The sequence below is a fragment of the Dendrobium catenatum genome, unplaced genomic scaffold, assembly GCF_001605985.2.
Source record: "Dendrobium catenatum unplaced genomic scaffold, ASM160598v2 original_scaffold_101791, whole genome shotgun sequence".
Classification (NCBI taxonomy): Eukaryota; Viridiplantae; Streptophyta; class Magnoliopsida; order Asparagales; family Orchidaceae; genus Dendrobium; species Dendrobium catenatum.
The window spans coordinates 630,480-648,234 of record NW_021420229.1 but is presented as its reverse complement, the minus strand read 5'-3'; the positions used below and the strand labels follow the sequence as shown (position 1 = coordinate 648,234).

Here is a 17,755-nt window from a genome sequence, read left to right as displayed (position 1 = left end):
AATCACCAAATTGGTTGTTCCGTTGCAATCAGAATATCAAATTTGTCAAAGAGGGACCGACACCCGTCCAATCGAAAAAGGAACTTCATTGTTATGTTCAGAACATTGACAATACTCAAAATTCATTGACACAAACTTCAAGGCATTGACACACAAATTGAGAAATCCTCATCTGCTCGAATCCCTACCAAAATCTTGTATATTCGAGATCAACACCGAACTTCCGCGTCTCTTCCCTCCTTCCCTGTGCAAATCCCTCGCTTGCTCTGTTTCACGCTCCCGCTCTAACTTAAAATGAGAACGAAAATAGCCTTCAACTTTTCTTCACACATCAACAGCTCCCACTAGCATAAAGCTTCCCATCCACAGCACTTCGATACCCACGATCTACCCGTCTTCCTCTCGCCGACTTCACAGCCACTGACCAAACTCCCCTCTCCACATCTACCCGACGTCTGACTAGCAGCTCGCCTTCAATCGGAACTTCCACGATCCCAACTCCAGCTCCGGCAGAAGCCTACAATCGAAGTTCCACCTATCCGTCCGAATGACCCTCCCAGCCTTTCGATCCCACACCAAGCCGTTCGATCTCAACAACCCTCTCCCGACCCGACATCAAACCCGAACATAGACAGTTGTTCAAATGAGCCTCCCAGCTTGTTCGATCCATAAGAAAACCTGCCTGATCCGACTCCCGACTGCGACCGAATCAACACAGATCAATCCTCCTGCATTCCCTCGCTGAGCCGCACTCGATCGAAGTCTCTAGCACTAGATCCCGATCATAAGCCCGGCCAACTCGTTCCGCCCTTACTCACGATCTACATCCAATCCTTCACCTCAAGACCCCACGACTCCAATTGCACATCGACTCTCTGCACTCGATCGACCGAACCCTTCCTCACGTGCAAACTCCCCAATCGACCCCCAGCTAGCTGCTACTTTCGATCCCCAACACTCTATCAATGCTGACGTGCTCCCGATCTTCCTCATACACACAGTTGCGGAGCTACTCCACTTCAATCAACCACAAAACCCGCACTTCCTTGTCTCCAGCCGACCCATCAACCTCCGATTTCTTCCTCAGTTGAAACCTCCACTGTATCGACCTCAATCAGCCACACACCCGACCTTTAATCCTCTCCAACCGGGAAAATTATTATGTACCAACACTGAACTTACCTCCGGACTCCAATAAAATATTGACATGTGGAATATACATGTGTCCGTGAAATTTTAAATCAAGTGCGTCAAAAGTGCAGGTAAAGCGCAATGAAATCTCAATTGAAATACAGTCAAAGCACAGTCAAAGCGCAATAAAAAAAACAATCAAAGCGTAGTCCACGTGTCAAATTTTAATTAGATATCCGAATCTATTTCTAGGTCCAGCGTTCGGACCTAATAATTTTCTTTCTATCCGAACTCTCTCACTTTTGTTTTGTATACCACCCATAAGCAAGACTAAGCTTTTTACCTTCACTCATCCATAACAACAGCCACTAAATAAAAAAAAAATACAAAAAAAAAAAAAATCCACTCAACCTTCTTAATAGAGAACAATCATTTCTCTAAATGCTCTCTAATAGAGCAAAGCTCCCCTCCACCTTATTATTATTATTATTATTATTATGGGATTTTTACATATATACCACTTTATAATTTGTGTATTACATATTTAACACCTAATTTTTAAATATTACACTCCTACCACCTATTTTCTATTTTCACACCAAAATTACCACTCCGTTCAAATAAAACCTCACTCCGTCTCTTTCATTCGACAAGCCCTAACCACCGCGAAATCCTCTTCTCTCTCGAGCTGCGCGGCTCTTCTCTCGTGCTGCGCGGCTCTTCTCTTGTGGGCTGCAGATCTTCGCCGATCTTGCTCTCGTGGGCTGCAGAAGCCGATTAATGTGGTTTACTTCATGAGGTAAGAAGCACAAGGTATACCAGAACCCGATTTTGCCTTTACAGATGTAATACATAGCTCAGTGGTTGCAGAAAGCAAGCCCTTGGCAGCAGCTTCCATCTTAATCTATGACAGCTTCCATTCTTTTCCACAAGGAATATCCAAGAAGAGTAGAAACTCACATGCAAAAGAGTGATATTGTACATTCTTATTTGGCTTAAATATTTCGAATTAGAAACGATGGAAACAACAAATTTATTTTGAATTGCTACTGGGAAGTTTCGGTTAACAAAAACAAAACAAAAAGTAAGCTGAAAAATACAAAGGATTAAACTGCAGGTCTCAGATCATTCAATATCATTCACCATGGAAATAAGCTCATAGTTCAATGGTTTACGAAAATGTAGGTTCTACAGTGGAAGAGAAGATACGGAGGGATTCAATCGGGGGAAAATCGCGATGATACACGCTCTGACAGAGCAGCTGATGCTGGAAAAAACCTGTTCTCCAGCGGAAAGCCCACGCGGGAAGGAAGAGAACGGAGTGAGTGAGGTATCCTGTTAACGGAGTGGTAATTTTGTTGTGAAAAATATAGAATAGGTGGTAGGAGTGTAATACTTAAGAATTATGTGTTAAATATGTAATACACAAGTTATAAAGTGGTATGTATGTAAAAATCCCTATTATTATTAGTTAGAAAAAAAAGAAGAAAAAAGTTTTAAAAAAAAAGGAAAGAGAACATTTTAAAAAAAGGAAAAGTAAAAAAAAAAAAGAGAAAAGAAAAAAATTTTGTGGGTTTTCCTCGACATCGCGATCACCATCGCTCGTACATGGTATAATACTCTTCAAACTCAAAATCCTTCAAAACCCCGTTTTTGGCACTTGCGATGCACCGAAAAAAAAAAAAAATAAACGCTCTCTGTAACATGGTGGGAGGGAACCTGATGCAGTGCTTGCGATGAGATAGGTAGGCCCTATACGTGCTCTTCGTAGCTTGGTGGGACCCATAATTACATTTACAAACAGGTACCTTGGAGACCCATACACGATATTCATAGCATGGTGAGATTGAAGAACCATGATCGCGATGTCACCTGACATTTATCATACATGCTCTTCACAACCTTGTGGGAAGATCCAGCTCCTAAATGGAAAAGACGTTGAGAGGTTGCCGAATTTTTCAGTGACATAGAGGACCTGGACTTAAACAACATGAAGAGGACATAACTTAAATTTACAAGGAACCAAACTTAAGCAAAATGATAGAGAACTTAAATTGAACTGCATGGAACTTAACCTAAAACCCTATAATGCACAATCAAATTGAAAATGCAAACACTGAGCAATAAACCCAGATCATTCAAATAAACATCAATAAACAAATCACAAAGAAAGTGGCAAACAAGCTTTCAGTGCACATGAATAGTGCATAATAAAAATTAAAGTGGTTTGTGACCTTCAGCCTACCAATCTACAAATAGGAGTAAGTGATTTGCAAACACCTGTTGACCTCATTTTTGTATGAGGTCACTTGGACCAATCCTGACCCCAAATCAATTTAATCTCCAGACCAATCCAGACTCTAGAAACCTCCTAGAATCCCGACCATAGGATTTATTCTAGGTCCTAGGATCCTTTTAGAATCCAGACCCTGGGATCTATCTTGACCCTAATATTCTTCTAGATTAAACCAAACCTTAAGATTTTTCTAGACTCTAGGATCCTCCTAGACTTAATACCCTATGATCTTCTTAGGCCTTAGGATCTACCTAGACCTTAGATCAATCCAGACATTAGGATCAATTTAGATCTTAGATTAATCCTGACCTCAAACCAATCCAGATATCAATCCATTCAAAGTTTATTCAAATCCAGACTTACAAACCTACCCAGACTTTAAATCTTTCCAGATCTTAATCGCCAGTTCAAACCTTGATCTTTCCTCTGATCAAGCTTTAAACCTATCCTATCATTTATGATTATCCAAATGATCATAAATGATTTGGATAACTCAAACCTAATGAATCAAATATAGAATCCAACTCAAACACATAATTTCAAACCAAAATTCAAGGGTAAAAGGCTAGTCCTGAAAGTCTTTTCCATTGAATTTTCAAACACTTCAAAATCCAATCAAATGACCTCTAATTCATAGTCTGTCAATTACATATTGATAGGACAAGTCTCTAGAGGTAACCCTCTAAATTTGAGCATTTTCTAAGGTCTCTAACATCAGAAATTGAATTAAAACCCAAAGGTTGTAAAACCTTCAAATATTTATGGCCTATGCCACTAGACCTATCCACTAGTGAATCTTGACCTTGGAGCTTTCTCCAAAGCCTCCAACCACTTCCAACCCCTTAATTGTGACCCATTGTGCATTAAATTGTATTTTGGTGGACCCATAAAAATGACCAAAATACCCCTTAAGAGTTTAAATGGGTCATTTCAATGCATCCTAATCATTATTAGAAGTGCAATGGACACAAGCCCAGACCCTGGTCAAACCTGATTGACCAGGTCAACACTTTTTTAAATGGGTCATTCCAACCCATTTAACTATTTCAAATCATTCAAGCTCTCAAACCCACTTCAATTCATGATTCAAACATAATCAATTTTATTTGGAGTCTAGCCATGGTCAATTTGACCAAGTCAATTCATTTTGACTTGATCAAACCCATAAAAAATACCTCATATTCATTCAAGCTTCAACCCATGGTTTTACACTTCCTTCAAACAACTCCAAGCAGCTTGAATGGACACTTGGCTACCACCTCAGCAGTCATCTTGACTGTTTGACTGGTCAAAAAGTCAAACCAAGCTCCTAAATGGGTCAAACTTGGTCAAAACCACATTTAAACCTAACCCACTCTAGTTGTTTGGAGAGACTCTAAAACATTCCTAGAGCCTTTTCCAGCTTTTGGATTGAGATCAAATGGTTCAAACCATCCCCATGTGCTCACAAGGTGACAAGGTGGCCTTTACATATCACTAGTCCTTGTGTCCTTTGATGCTCCTGCTCCCAACTACCTCAGGGACACATGGAAGCATCCTAGGTGGTTTTGACTGAGTACATGCTTTACAGCGCCTAGGTGGTTTAGCTGGTTCCCCAATTCAGGCCAGGATAAGTTCATATTTACACTACATTAGCTAGATTCGGGTTACTGATTTTCAGTACCCAATTTAGACTTAGACTCTGAGGCAGGCTCGGGCTATAAGACCTCAATCTTCAGGAATTGAATCTCAATAATCTAATAAAATTGACCATTTAAACTTAAAATCTCTTTCAATTAAAATTAAGTCTAACACTTAGGATAGGCTGAGGTGTTTCTGAAATAATTCTGAATCTCAAAACACCTCCTACCCTTCATCCTTTGATTCCAGAAATAAGTGTTCAAATTTGATCAATTCCCAATTAAAATTTTCAACCTCACCTCCTTTGATATCGAACTTTAAAATCTTAAATAAAATTTTTACTACTATTTTAATCGAGAGTATTTGTAGGAAACTCTGAATTCCTACGATGTAAATAACTACGAAGGCTTACGCTTGTAGGAGATTTAAAAACTCATACCAGATTTTTAAAATCAAGTTTTCAAAACTTTTAATTAATTATCTATGGAAAAATCAAATATAACGATCATTATCATCATTTTCAAATAAATAATAATAAGCAATATCTTCTTTCTCCAGAAAGATATGTCGTTATATTATTATGATATTGATTATGAAATTAATGATTTATTATCCAAATTATTATAGTCAAATATTTGATTGAACATCATTTTGATCTTTTGAGATCATATGTTTTCTCTCCTGAGTTTGCCTATGATAATCAGAATAAAATTCAAAGTTCTAAAATTTGAACCCATTAGGGAATGACATATTCGCCTCCCGAGGCGATATGTTATTCATAATGACGTGTTCAATTTCAAATTCAAGAAATTAATATTTCCCAAAGAAAATTAAATTTTTCAAAACTACACTTTTTCAATCAAACAACATCACAAAGAAGGAAATTTTGATGAATGCACTAATCCATCAAAGAAATATCAAGCTCAAGTTGAAGTGTGGTCCTCCCACAATCAACACAAGCCAACATACAAGCAAATATATTGATCTCCTATGAACATTAAAAAAAATAAAAATACGCCATGAACATATCAATTCGCTACCCGAGATGCATGAACAAATTGGGGATGAGTGTAGTTTGACCGGCAATCAACATCAACTTAAAAATGAACACACATATTCGCATGCAAGAAGTGGAGGTCGACATGCAATGAATTGTTAACCAAGATGGATTTAAGGAATTTGAAACAAATGTAGCTTGTGCATATTCGATGCCACTTAACTGCAAATAATTACACAAACCCTTACAAATATTAATGCTCCCTACAGACATATGCAAGTAGCATGCAATAAATACAACAGAATCATTACAATCAATGCTAATTCAATTGCAAGAAAATATCACAATTCTTTAAGAACAACAACGATTGATACATCCCACATGCAAGAAAAAATGGTAGGGGAGCTGCAAGTATGATGGACCCCTTTACAAACAAAGATATGCACCCAATGCACTATGTACAGGAAAGTACAACAGAGATGCAAAGAGTACGAGATACCATGAATCAATATAGGATATTCGTCATGCACACGATAGCTTTCTTATAAGCTAAAGTAGTAGGTCTATGATGAACCATACGATCTGGTAGCAAGTATGATGGTTACATTCGTAGATGATGCTAGAATACATGCATTCAACATAGCTCGCTCGCAGATAATAACAGGAGGCTGAATGTATTCCATCTGCATGAAGTAACATATGACTCTTGAATGCATGTTGACTTCGTACTACCAACGAACAAAATCCAATAAAGCTTGCAATGCACAATAGCTGGCTCACAAGAAGCAAAGAGTGACCCACAACGCAATGCTATGATTCACACGTAAGTAAAAGCAAGGAATCAATAGTAAAAAATTGTAAACTACTAATAAAATGAGGAATTAAATTTGTGTTGCCATACTATCACATCAGATAAATCAGCTCACGTGCAAGTTATAGGTGGAATATTCTGATGCATCGTACAATGTATTCACAGACAGAAGTATAGTCTTGCAAGCTGGATATTGAATAAAAATGATAACCGTGGAAAATAAAATGAGAAAAATAGCACTATAAATATTCAATAAATAAAGTTCAATATGCTATTAAATAACGCTACTCGATCAGCAACACTCATACAAGTGGACATAAGTCATTTACAAATTCTAAAATGAACATTGCCCACTTCCCAGCACTAGACATTTACACAGCCAATCATTATAAAAATACCCTCATGCATCGAAAAACGTGATGACACATTCATAACATACACACACATTACAATATGTAGGGTATATAATATCATTATGATTCATTTTCAATCCATATATTGCCATTATGGATGTGACACGTGTCCTTTAATTGGTAGTTTTGGTGTCAAATGGCACCACAGATAAACGATTATGATCATGGCCCTCTAACTGGGTGATTTTGTCATCGAATGGTACCATCAAATTACGATCATGATCAGAGCCCGTATGTCCCCCAACGACTTCAAATTCTTGAGTAATGAATCAATATGATATGATTGATATTGCACAAAGCCCTCTGTTAGCTAAGGTGAATTTAAATATATCCCCTTAGGCAAATATTTACCCTAGGTCTATAAGATACCCTTGGACAAAGCAACCCATGGTTGCCGACAAGGATCATTCTGTCAAGTTGGGTCAACTACCTCCTCTAAAAAAGTAGAGTAGGGACCATGATAATCAGGGACGACGAAACTATGAGATCTTGATCGAGTCTATCATCATTCCCCCCACATCTGCTTTAAGTGCAAGGTGGTGAATTTCTAATTTTAAATATTAAATTTTCAAATGTCAAATCATGCTACTACTATACACTGGATACTACATATATGTTTGGCGGCTTGCCTTAATCAAAAGTTCTCTCTTGCTATCGGGATAAGTAATTAACTATAGAGGATTGTGCCTATAGGAAACTTGAACTCAGATCATAAAGTTCTTGCAAAATGAGGGTGAAATCTATGGATAATGTCTTATCTAAAACCTAGTCTATCTTCTAAAAATTTGCCTCGTAACTCACTAATTAAAACTCTTCTCAACAATCCAAAATTTGCCTCGTACCAAAGTTTATTCTATATAAAGATTAATATTTTTTTATTTTCTAATTTTTTTTTTAATTTTTTATTCCTTCTAATCCATCAAATGATAGGAATACATATGACTTGTCTTTAGCCCATTAAAGTTGACTAGGATTATAGAACATTAGAACGTTGTGTCAGACACTACTATTCATTAAGGGAAGGATAAATTTTGATTGATTCTCTGACTAATATTTCTAGCTTGCTTTAAACATGGTGGTCTCCTTGTTCCCCTTTTTACTATTCTTGAGCTTTTTTGAGAAAAGTTTCTAGTGAATCATCAAGCAGTTCTCACTTTTGTGCTTGACAATTCTAAATTGGTCACAAAAAATGTTATTTTATGAAGAAGAAGGTTGAGTGTTATCTTTACAAGAGCTCCTCTAATTCTACTTCTTCTTCCTTTTAGACTTCAAGTGTTCTCTACCAATGTGATTAACTATTTGATGCTAATAAAATCACAATAGGTAGGGATGAAAATATTGACCTCCAACTTAAATGTAGGTAGAAGCTCTTGAATGAAGGGGGTAATAACTACATCTTCTTCATCCAAGTCATCATCTTGCATTTCAAAATGACTTTCAACCCGTCGTTTTTGTGCGGCTAGTGCCTTTAATTAAGATCTATCCCCCTTAGTGACTTTCTCTCCACTTATCACTAGAATCTATCCATTTTCTCCATCATTGCAATCATCCATTACTACAAAATCATGAATTGGGTGGCTAAAGCTTCGTTTAGGGCGGCTTTTTTACTGCTTCAAGAAGCAGTAAAAAAGCCGTCCCAAATGAAGCCTAAGTCGCTAGATGCTTCACCTCCTTGTAGAGCTAACATGATGCTATTCCATTTTCCTCCTTGTCTAGAGTACCTTAGGGTGGAAAATGATTCTTGCAGTTCCTCTTTGTCAGCATCATACATTAGGGTTCAAATATACCTAATATTTGATACCACTTGATCTAAAACTCCCTAAAAAAGTAGTGGAAGGCAGATATGCCTATGCGAGCACAAGTGAATCTAGATCTTGGGAAAAAGGAATAATATGGAGTCTTTTTTAAGGCTAGTAACATTATTCCATTCAAGAGTAAGAGAATAATAAGAGGAAGAAGAATTCTCTCTCTGTGATCTCCTGATCATTATCAGATATCAAATAAACTAACGGTCATCATATTTAAATCTCACAGATGGCTACTATCTATGCCTTCTATCATCTATGACTTCTATTAGATTTGAATGAAAGAAAAAGAAAAAAGAATACACACACACATTAAAAATTCTAATCGATAGGTATAGGTTCAAAATCTGTCCATAATCACTAGAATTTTATTTAATTTTCTTCACTTCAATCTATCCAAACCAGGCTTCATTGTCTCAGGAAAAAAAACTACTTAAAGGTCAAATTTCTTTCCAAATAAGCAGTTTTTCATGGCATGAGGCAGATTAAGCTTGATAAACACCGCCAATTCTTCTCTCTTTGAGCAGCTTCTGATCTTTCTGACCAGTATCATCATCAAAAATTTTGTTCAGTATCTCAGCCAAGCGAATTCCACCTTGTGCTATTCTCTTCTCCACTACTGGAAGACGAGAGATGAAATATTCATCTGCTTTTCAAAGAAAAAGAACTTAGAATAAAGTTTGTAGAAATCAATTTGGAACAGAATGTAGATTTGTCTATTTCATTAATACCTCCAAGATCTGAACCTTGCTTGGCGTCCTTATAAGCATAGTCGCAGGCCAGGCGGGCACTCTCGGAAGCATAGCTGTAATTAGTTAGCTCTTTTGAATACTGATATCTCATTGAATTAATAGGCAGGCCCTTGTGTGAAAGATTTCATGGGAAACATTATATATTTTTTTATCTTACTGCTATCTGAACATTCTTAATTTTGCTAAAGACAAAGGAAGTGACATAGAGAGCACAATGAAGTAGAGGAAAAACATAGAGTTCATTAACTAATTGATTCAGAGAGTTCCTAGAAATTGAAAAAGATTGAGAAGAAATCTTTCAAATTATTCAATCAAAAGAAACCACCAATATACAGAGGCATTACAAACGTTTTAAAAGAAATCCTTAACAACAACAAATAAGAAAATTGTAATCACATCGCTGAGTCATTTAAAACAGTCAAAATGGCATCTAACTTGAACGATAAATCATTCAAATATCAATTTGGCCACCTAAATGATGGATTTCACCCAAAATCACCCAGGTGGAGGAAAAACATAGATTTCATTGACTAATTGATTCAGAGATCGAGTTTCTAGAAATTGAAAAAGATTGAGAAGAAATCTTTCAAATTATTCAATCAAAAGAAACCACCAATATACAGAGGCACTACAAACGTTTTAAAAGAAATCCTTAACAACAACAAATAAGAAAATTGTAATCACATCGCTGAATCATTTAAAACAGTCAAAATGGCATCTAACTTGAACAATAAATCATTCAAATATCAATTTGGCCACCTAAATGATGGATTTCACCCAAAATCACCCAGGTGGAGACTGTTCAGGATGTTGCTTCCCCTCAAAGAAGTTGTATCATACGTCAAAGTTAAGCTTTATTTAAGGTTTTGGCTGAATTAAGGCTTGGGGGCCTTTGGGTGGTCTTTGAGCATAAACTCCTCTTTTTGTGTTGCATGGAATGATAGTATTAGAAAAGAAGTATGAAATTCAAATGAAAATTTTATAAAGTTAAGTAGAATGGGAATTGACTTCAGTAATCTTACTTCAAATCAAGTCAACTCACATTACAAATACATGAGTAGAACACTCACGTAAAGCATAGATGAACAATGAAAGAAACTTGCTTCTCATGTTCATTTTGACTAGCACAATAACCTCATTTTAGTTAATATCATTTTAATATTATCTTGATATTTATATATCATAATACATCATAAATTAGAAAGAAAAGTGTCATGTAAGTTTGGGGTTAGTTACATGCCAGGAAGATGGAATTGAGAAATTTAGTTCATTCTATCCTTGCGAGAAATGTGCATCCCTCTCTCTCTCTCTCCTCTCTCTCTCTCTCTCTCTCTCTCTCTCTCTCTCTCTCTCTATATATATATATATATATATATATATATTATCTACACTTATATAATCAAATGATAATTTGAGTTAGTCTATTTTTACTGATTCATATTTATAAATATTTTGTAGTGAATTAAATATAATCTTATTTTTCTGTGTTGAATAATTTCTTCAGCCAGCTCAAAATAAAGCTAGTCCGAGAGTCAAAACAGGTGAGTTATGCCTTGACAATTAAAAGCCAACTCAATCTAATTATGATTTAAATTGAAAATCATTCATTTCCAGTTAAGATTGCTCAATTTGAACAGTAACTCAATTTCTTGTCATCCTACTTTTTCATTAAACATAAACCTCCGATCAAGATGCCAGGCTTAGAATAAGAAGAACTGCCAATTAACTGCTCAAATTAAAAATGGAAATCTTACATGCTTCCACAAGTAAAGTTTTTGGTAGAACAATTCATCCATTGATCAATCTCATCTGACCAAATGTCCTGTAGATAGCTTGCAATTCAGAAGAAAACAACTGACAAGTACATAAATATCCAGAAAACTTTCATGATGAACAATAAAAGATTCATAAAACAATGAACTTACTCTACTGTTAATTTGAATGGATTCAACCATTGTATCAATATCATCATCATAGAATTTCTGCTTGGCTTTCTCTACTATATCCTCATCCCAGACCTGGCAATGAAAACGAAAATGAAGACATAGATCACTTACAAATTTGATAAATTCTTTATTTAGTAATTTAAAAGTTTAAAGATTTTAAAATTAATGTATAAATATAACCTTGTGAAGATTGGTATTCTTTCCATACCACTCCACTTTGATGGTGTTACCTCCTAAATCAAGCTCAGAACCAGCATGTAAAGGTTGGTGGATATCTCCCACAAAATGGGAAAGGAACAATAAGCTTTCTGTTAAGTTATCTAAAACAAATTTGATGAATGATTGTTAGGACTATAACAATATAGTGTTAGGCACTGAATTATCCAATTAATAAAATAGCAACTTTATGAAAGATAATTGTACAATTATTTGATGAATCTTTGCGTTTCTGGAGCTGTCTGGTATAATTGTTGATTGCTCCAACTGCGCACATGTTTATCTCTCCTTTGGTATTGTGACAATCCCCTGAATTAAATTTGATAATTAATGAGAAAAAATAGCATCAAAGGAAATAATTATCTTGTAGCCATTGGATTTTCATTTGATGTGAACAATGAAGCTGAATAAAGTTTCATTTGGGACAACTTTTTTACTGCTTTTTAAAGCAGCTTTCAAGTACAAAAAAAAATAATAATAAAAATTTTGTACAAGAAAGCTGTTTTAGAAAACAGTAAGAAAGCTGTCCCAAATGAAGCCTAAGTATCAAAGGCTAAACATTACAGAAGAAGAAAACACTGATTCATGAATGAAAATAATAAAAATGACATACTTGAATACTGGAAAGTGCAGTCACCAGCACTATCAGCAAAGTGGAGAGTCCTTGACCAACGGTACTGTTTTCTAACATCATCAGCCCAAGGGCACAACGGTGCTAATTCTCCCCCAGCCAACTCTAACACCGCATTCATTGTTGAGTTAGTGAAATGTTCCTGCATTAATAGATATTTATATATCTGAATCTGGGCTTCTTTTGTCTCTGCTTGACAGAAAAAGCCATTAAAAACTGGCTAGAAACTGTTTGTTTTTCAATTTTTTGCAGGATTTAAAGCACGATTTAGTTAAATCCTGACAAATACAATTCTGTTTGTAGGCTTTAAATCATAATGTTCTAATAAATTTATTTTAGGTTAAGTGTAATGGATGTGAAAGTAAATCACATAACAAAACAAATAAGGAAAAAATAGAATGCAACGGAAATAAAATGGCACCTGGATTTAATGTGGAAAACCTGAAATTGGGAAAAAGAACTACGGAGCCATACCACACCAAAAAATCCACTATGAAAATTGAAAAAATAAGTACAAATCTCTCTTCTCTTTCACCGTCTCCTTGCTTCTCTTCTCATTAACACCGTTCTCACATACAAAATAAAAGAGATAAGCCTCTATATACCACCAAAGGATGCCACCCTTGAAAAAAACGAGAAAGAAAACTGTAGTCTGCCTCGAAGCACTACGACGCTCAACACTCTTCCTCCAGTCTGCATGGTAGGCTAAATTTAGAGCATTGCGGTGCTATGCTTTCTGTCTTTTCTCCCAGCAAACATTGTAGCGTTGGGTCGCTCGGGTATACAACGCCGAGTGTTGTATGACAAATACAATTCTGTTTGTAGGCTTTAAATCATAATGTTCTAATAAATTTATTTCAGGTTAAGTGTTAGAGATCTGAAAGTAAATCACACAACAAAACAAACAAGGAAAAAATAGAATGCAGCGGAAAGAAAATGGCACTTGGATTTAATGTGGAAAACCTGAAATCGGGAAAAAGAACTACGGAGCTATACCACACCAAAAAATCCACTATGAAAATTAGAAAAATAAGTACAAATCTCTTTTATCTCTCACTGTCTCCTTGCTTCTCTTCTTATTAACACTGTTCTCACATACAAAATAAAAAAGAAAAACCTCTATATACCACCAAGGGATGCCACCCTTGAGAAAAATGAGAAAAAAAAACTATAGTCCGCCTCGAAGCACTGCGACGCTCAACACTCTTCCTCCAGTCTGCCTGGTAGCGCTGAATTTAGAGCATTGCAGTGCTATGCTCTTTGTCTTTTCTCCCAACAAATATTGTAGCGTCGGGTCGCTCGGGTATACAACGCCGAGTATTGTATGAAAAAAAAATTTAAGGAAGAACCCCCCCCCCCCCCCCCCTCATCTGATTGATTGATCGACACAATCAGATGCCACACATACTAAGCAAGGATTTGTTAAATCTCAGGGACTTAAAGGGAGTTTGAATTATGAAACAAACAACTAAATATTTTATCAGAAACGAGATCTAATAATTATCATGATTAAAAATTTTCAGATTTCACCATCTATGGATTTACTGAATCAAGATTTAAAGTATTTAATAAATTCTGATGGTCTGTAACCAAACAGATTGTAAGACTTCTATGGTTGAGAAATAGAACTGAACTTTCAGCGGCTGTTTGTCTACAAGCAAGTAGGATTTAATGAAAAATATCTATGTCAAGATGCTCTGATTAAAAATAATTAGGATGGATCTTATAGCCTTCAAATCTACTCTTAAATAAATAAAATTATATTACACTCATCTCAAAAACAGATTAAAGTAATTTAAAGTACATCCTATCAAAAGTTTTATCAGAATATCATGACACAATTTTTTTTAAGTATTTTAGGAGAAAAAAAAATTAGCTATGATATTTTGATCAAATTTTCTATTAGGACAAGATTTACAATTTTTATATCCATTAGAAGTTTGAATAAATGATTTAACTTTTTTGTTTCATGATTTAAATTTTGTGAGAGAAGAAATCCATAAATCCTTTGAATTTATGATTAAACTCCAAAGCTCTGAAATTTCTGTTCAATACAATTTAAGCTAAAATTTTGTCAAATCCTTAAGGATGATACCAAAAAGCCCCTTAGAGAAACTATTAGGTGCGGAGTCCGGACGTATTAGATGTGGAGTCTGCACGTAAAGATATGTTCAGACTCTAATAAAATGTTGACATGTGGAGTGGACACGTGAATATTCAATTGAATTTATTTTTTACTTTATATATTTAATGTATTTGTGGAACTTTAAGCCAAGCGCAGGTAAAGCACAGTCAAAGCTCAAGTAAAAAGCACAACAAAAGAGCGGTCAAAGAGCAACTACAATGCAACTAAATAGCAATTAAAGTGAAAGTAAAGCGCAAGTAAAATGCACAAAAAAGTGCAACAAAAGCGCACTCCGAGTGTCACATTTGAAGTGGATGTCCAGACGTATCCCTACGTCCAGACTCCGCACCTAATAATTTCTCCATAAATTGACCTAAAAAATTAGGGTTATTTTCGCAGTCATTGTTGTCAAAAGACAAAGGGGCAAGCCAAGTAGTCTTGCTTGGGCAAAAAAAAAATCGCTAAGAATATAAAATGCAAAAAGTGTTCAGGAAGTAACTAAATGTTGAATATTTTATTAAGTTGTTCATTGCAAATTATAAAATTAAGGAAAAAAAAAACTATTCAGCATATAAGCAAGCTCAGGATGAGCTTAATAAAGTCAATAAAACGCAATGAACAACTTTTGTGGGGGGAAGAAAGCGAAAGAGAAAAAAAAAGTCAATAAAACGCATCAGGATGAGCTTAATATCTTTAAATTTATGATAAAAAACAGTGCGATTAATTCAAAATATCATATTCAACACTAATTTTAATATAAATTTAAAAACTTTGAAGCTCATAAAAATATTATGATATAATTTTTTTTTATTTAAGAAAATCATTACATACCTGTGCTATCTTACAGACCATGACATGGCCCTCTATTCCCCAGCCACTGGAGACTGGAGCTCTTGCAATGAGGTAGTAGAGGAAGATATGGATCAAAGGAAGAAGCCATGCCATTTTCTCCTCCACTGTACCACTTCGCTCGCACCTATTTCCTTGCCCTTTATCAGCTTCTGTAAAGCTTTAGAGCACACGGAGATATTATTCTGTGCCGAATAGGGACGGCGGACATGTGAGTCTGCAAACGTGAAACATGTGCTATAGAATATAGATGTGACACATATCGTATATATTACGTACACATAATATTGTATAATTACTATTCAATTTTACTATGGAATTTTTTGCATTGGAAGAATTCATTTGATCGCTATGAATTTTAATATGCTATTTGAATTAATTTTTTTTAAAAAATAAATTCAAAAATATTTAACTCTGATTTCAACAAGTTTATAATTGAATTGAATGTCTAGATGTGATGAATTCATCAACATCACGAGGGATTTGATTTGAGTTCAAATGAATCCAAATCAAATGCTTAAAATATAAATAGAATCTTCTGGCTCTTAATTGGAAGACCAAATAATTTTTAAATTTTAAGTGTTTATAATTAAATTAAGCAAATCGATGAGACAAATTCAAAGAGCCCAAAGTCATTTGATTTCTAGATCGTAAAGTATTCAAATACTAAGTAAATGATTTATTATTAATAGAGTATTTTGGATAATGACCAAATTTATTAAAATATCCCTCTTAGAAAGTTATAAATAAGATTCCTCTCTCTCTCTCTCTCTCTCTCTCTCTCTCCTCTAATACATGAGATATTTAGGAGCTAAAAGAGCTAAATAACACCATTTTATTTTTGGGCAATCATCACCAACAACACTACCAGCAATTGCCATCATTATTACCTTAACTTTTATTTTTCGACTAGTGTTGCTTGACTACAAACATCAAAATCAATTAACGGACTTCAAATATTCACCTGTAAACATCAAAGTTATATAATTTCTACAACGAATAACAACATTTATTCTCAATTATTTAATCACATATTCTTCAATGGTTAAGAAGAGTTTGTTATGTATTTATAATTATATAGTGGATTATTGTAATTGGGTCACAACCCATAATTGCCCCCCTTATTAGTTTTTCTCTTCTGAACATTATCTAAGCATATCTGATATTACACACAAATGAAAATAGCATGTGGGTCTTCAACTACCTCACTTGTGAACATTATGCATCTCGTCTCCTCAACATGCAAAAATGGCTTTCATATATAAAAAATTACACACTGAAAATAAAATTACATGGGAACAACATGAACTTGCACACAAATTTTCTCTAAATTTTATGTTACTTGCTAAGAAAACACTTCAGCATTTTCACTCAAAATATAATAATTATCAATATAATGAAATCAACCTATCAATATGACACATTATACGCAGCTCATCTTGGTCTGTTGACTGGAAGCTTTGGCTACCAATTAAGGGGTTTTGGGTTTGAAGCTTACATATGCGATGTATGTATGAGTTTACTTTACTTGGCTCAAAAGTATAAAAAAAAAAAAGATGTACACATTATAATCATTGTTATACTTTTTACATGCAAGCCTAAGGATGTCTAAGGTGGTTTGCCTATCACACACCTTAATTTTGTGCGCTTTGAATGGTGAAAACATCTAAACTAACCCACAACCATCCAGGGGATTCTACTAAATGTATGAGCAACATAATATATAGATGGCGAAATTTTTAAAAGGAGCACATTTCATAAAAGTTTTAAGAATAGGAGGAGAAAAATAAAAAAAATTTAAAGGGAGCAGAAAATTGAACAGGGATCCCGTTTTCTAAAGAAAATGCAAAGGAGGATTGCATTTTCTGTAGAAAACGCAAAGGCCTATTGCATTTTCTATGCAAAACGCAAAGGAGTATTGCATTTTCTATGAAAAACGCAAAGATGGATTGTATTTTCCATAGAACATGCAATTTCTTTACAAATAGTAATTGTTATAATTATAATTATAATTTTATTTCATAAGATAAATTTAATATAAATTTATATTTCATTTAATATAAAATATTTAGGGCATTTAATATAAAAAAATATAATTACTAAAAATATGTTATTAAGAAAAAATTAATAGTTATGAATAATTTAAATATATAAAAATTTTAT

At 34.7% G+C, this 17,755-nt stretch overlaps 1 protein-coding gene across 1 annotated transcript; it reads right to left on the bottom strand.

The window, feature by feature from the left end:
* Positions 1-9,408: 9,408 nt before the first annotated feature.
* Positions 9,409-15,753, bottom strand: LOC110105507 (endonuclease 2). Its single transcript, XM_020835036.2, has 8 exons — positions 15,575-15,753; positions 12,601-12,760; positions 12,195-12,296; positions 11,952-12,091; positions 11,751-11,843; positions 11,580-11,647; positions 9,805-9,878; positions 9,409-9,719 (listed from the first exon to the last, which is right to left on the bottom strand). Exons 1-8 carry the CDS (start codon positions 15,686-15,688, stop codon positions 9,559-9,561), a joined length of 912 nt encoding a protein of 303 aa, XP_020690695.1. The 5' UTR covers positions 15,689-15,753; the 3' UTR covers positions 9,409-9,558.
* Positions 15,754-17,755: the final 2,002 nt, after the last annotated feature.

Coding starts and splice junctions, on each gene's coding strand:
- LOC110105507 (XM_020835036.2), bottom strand. CDS start 15,688: ATGGCATGGCTTCTTCCTTTGATCCATATCTTCCTCTACTACCTCATT. Junction 12,761..15,574: donor TGGTCTGTAAGATAGCACAG/GTATGTAATGAT, acceptor CTATTAATGCAG/GAACATTTCACTAACTCAAC. Junction 12,297..12,600: donor CTGCACTTTCCAGTATTCAA/GTATGTCATTTT, acceptor AATTTAATTCAG/GGGATTGTCACAATACCAAA.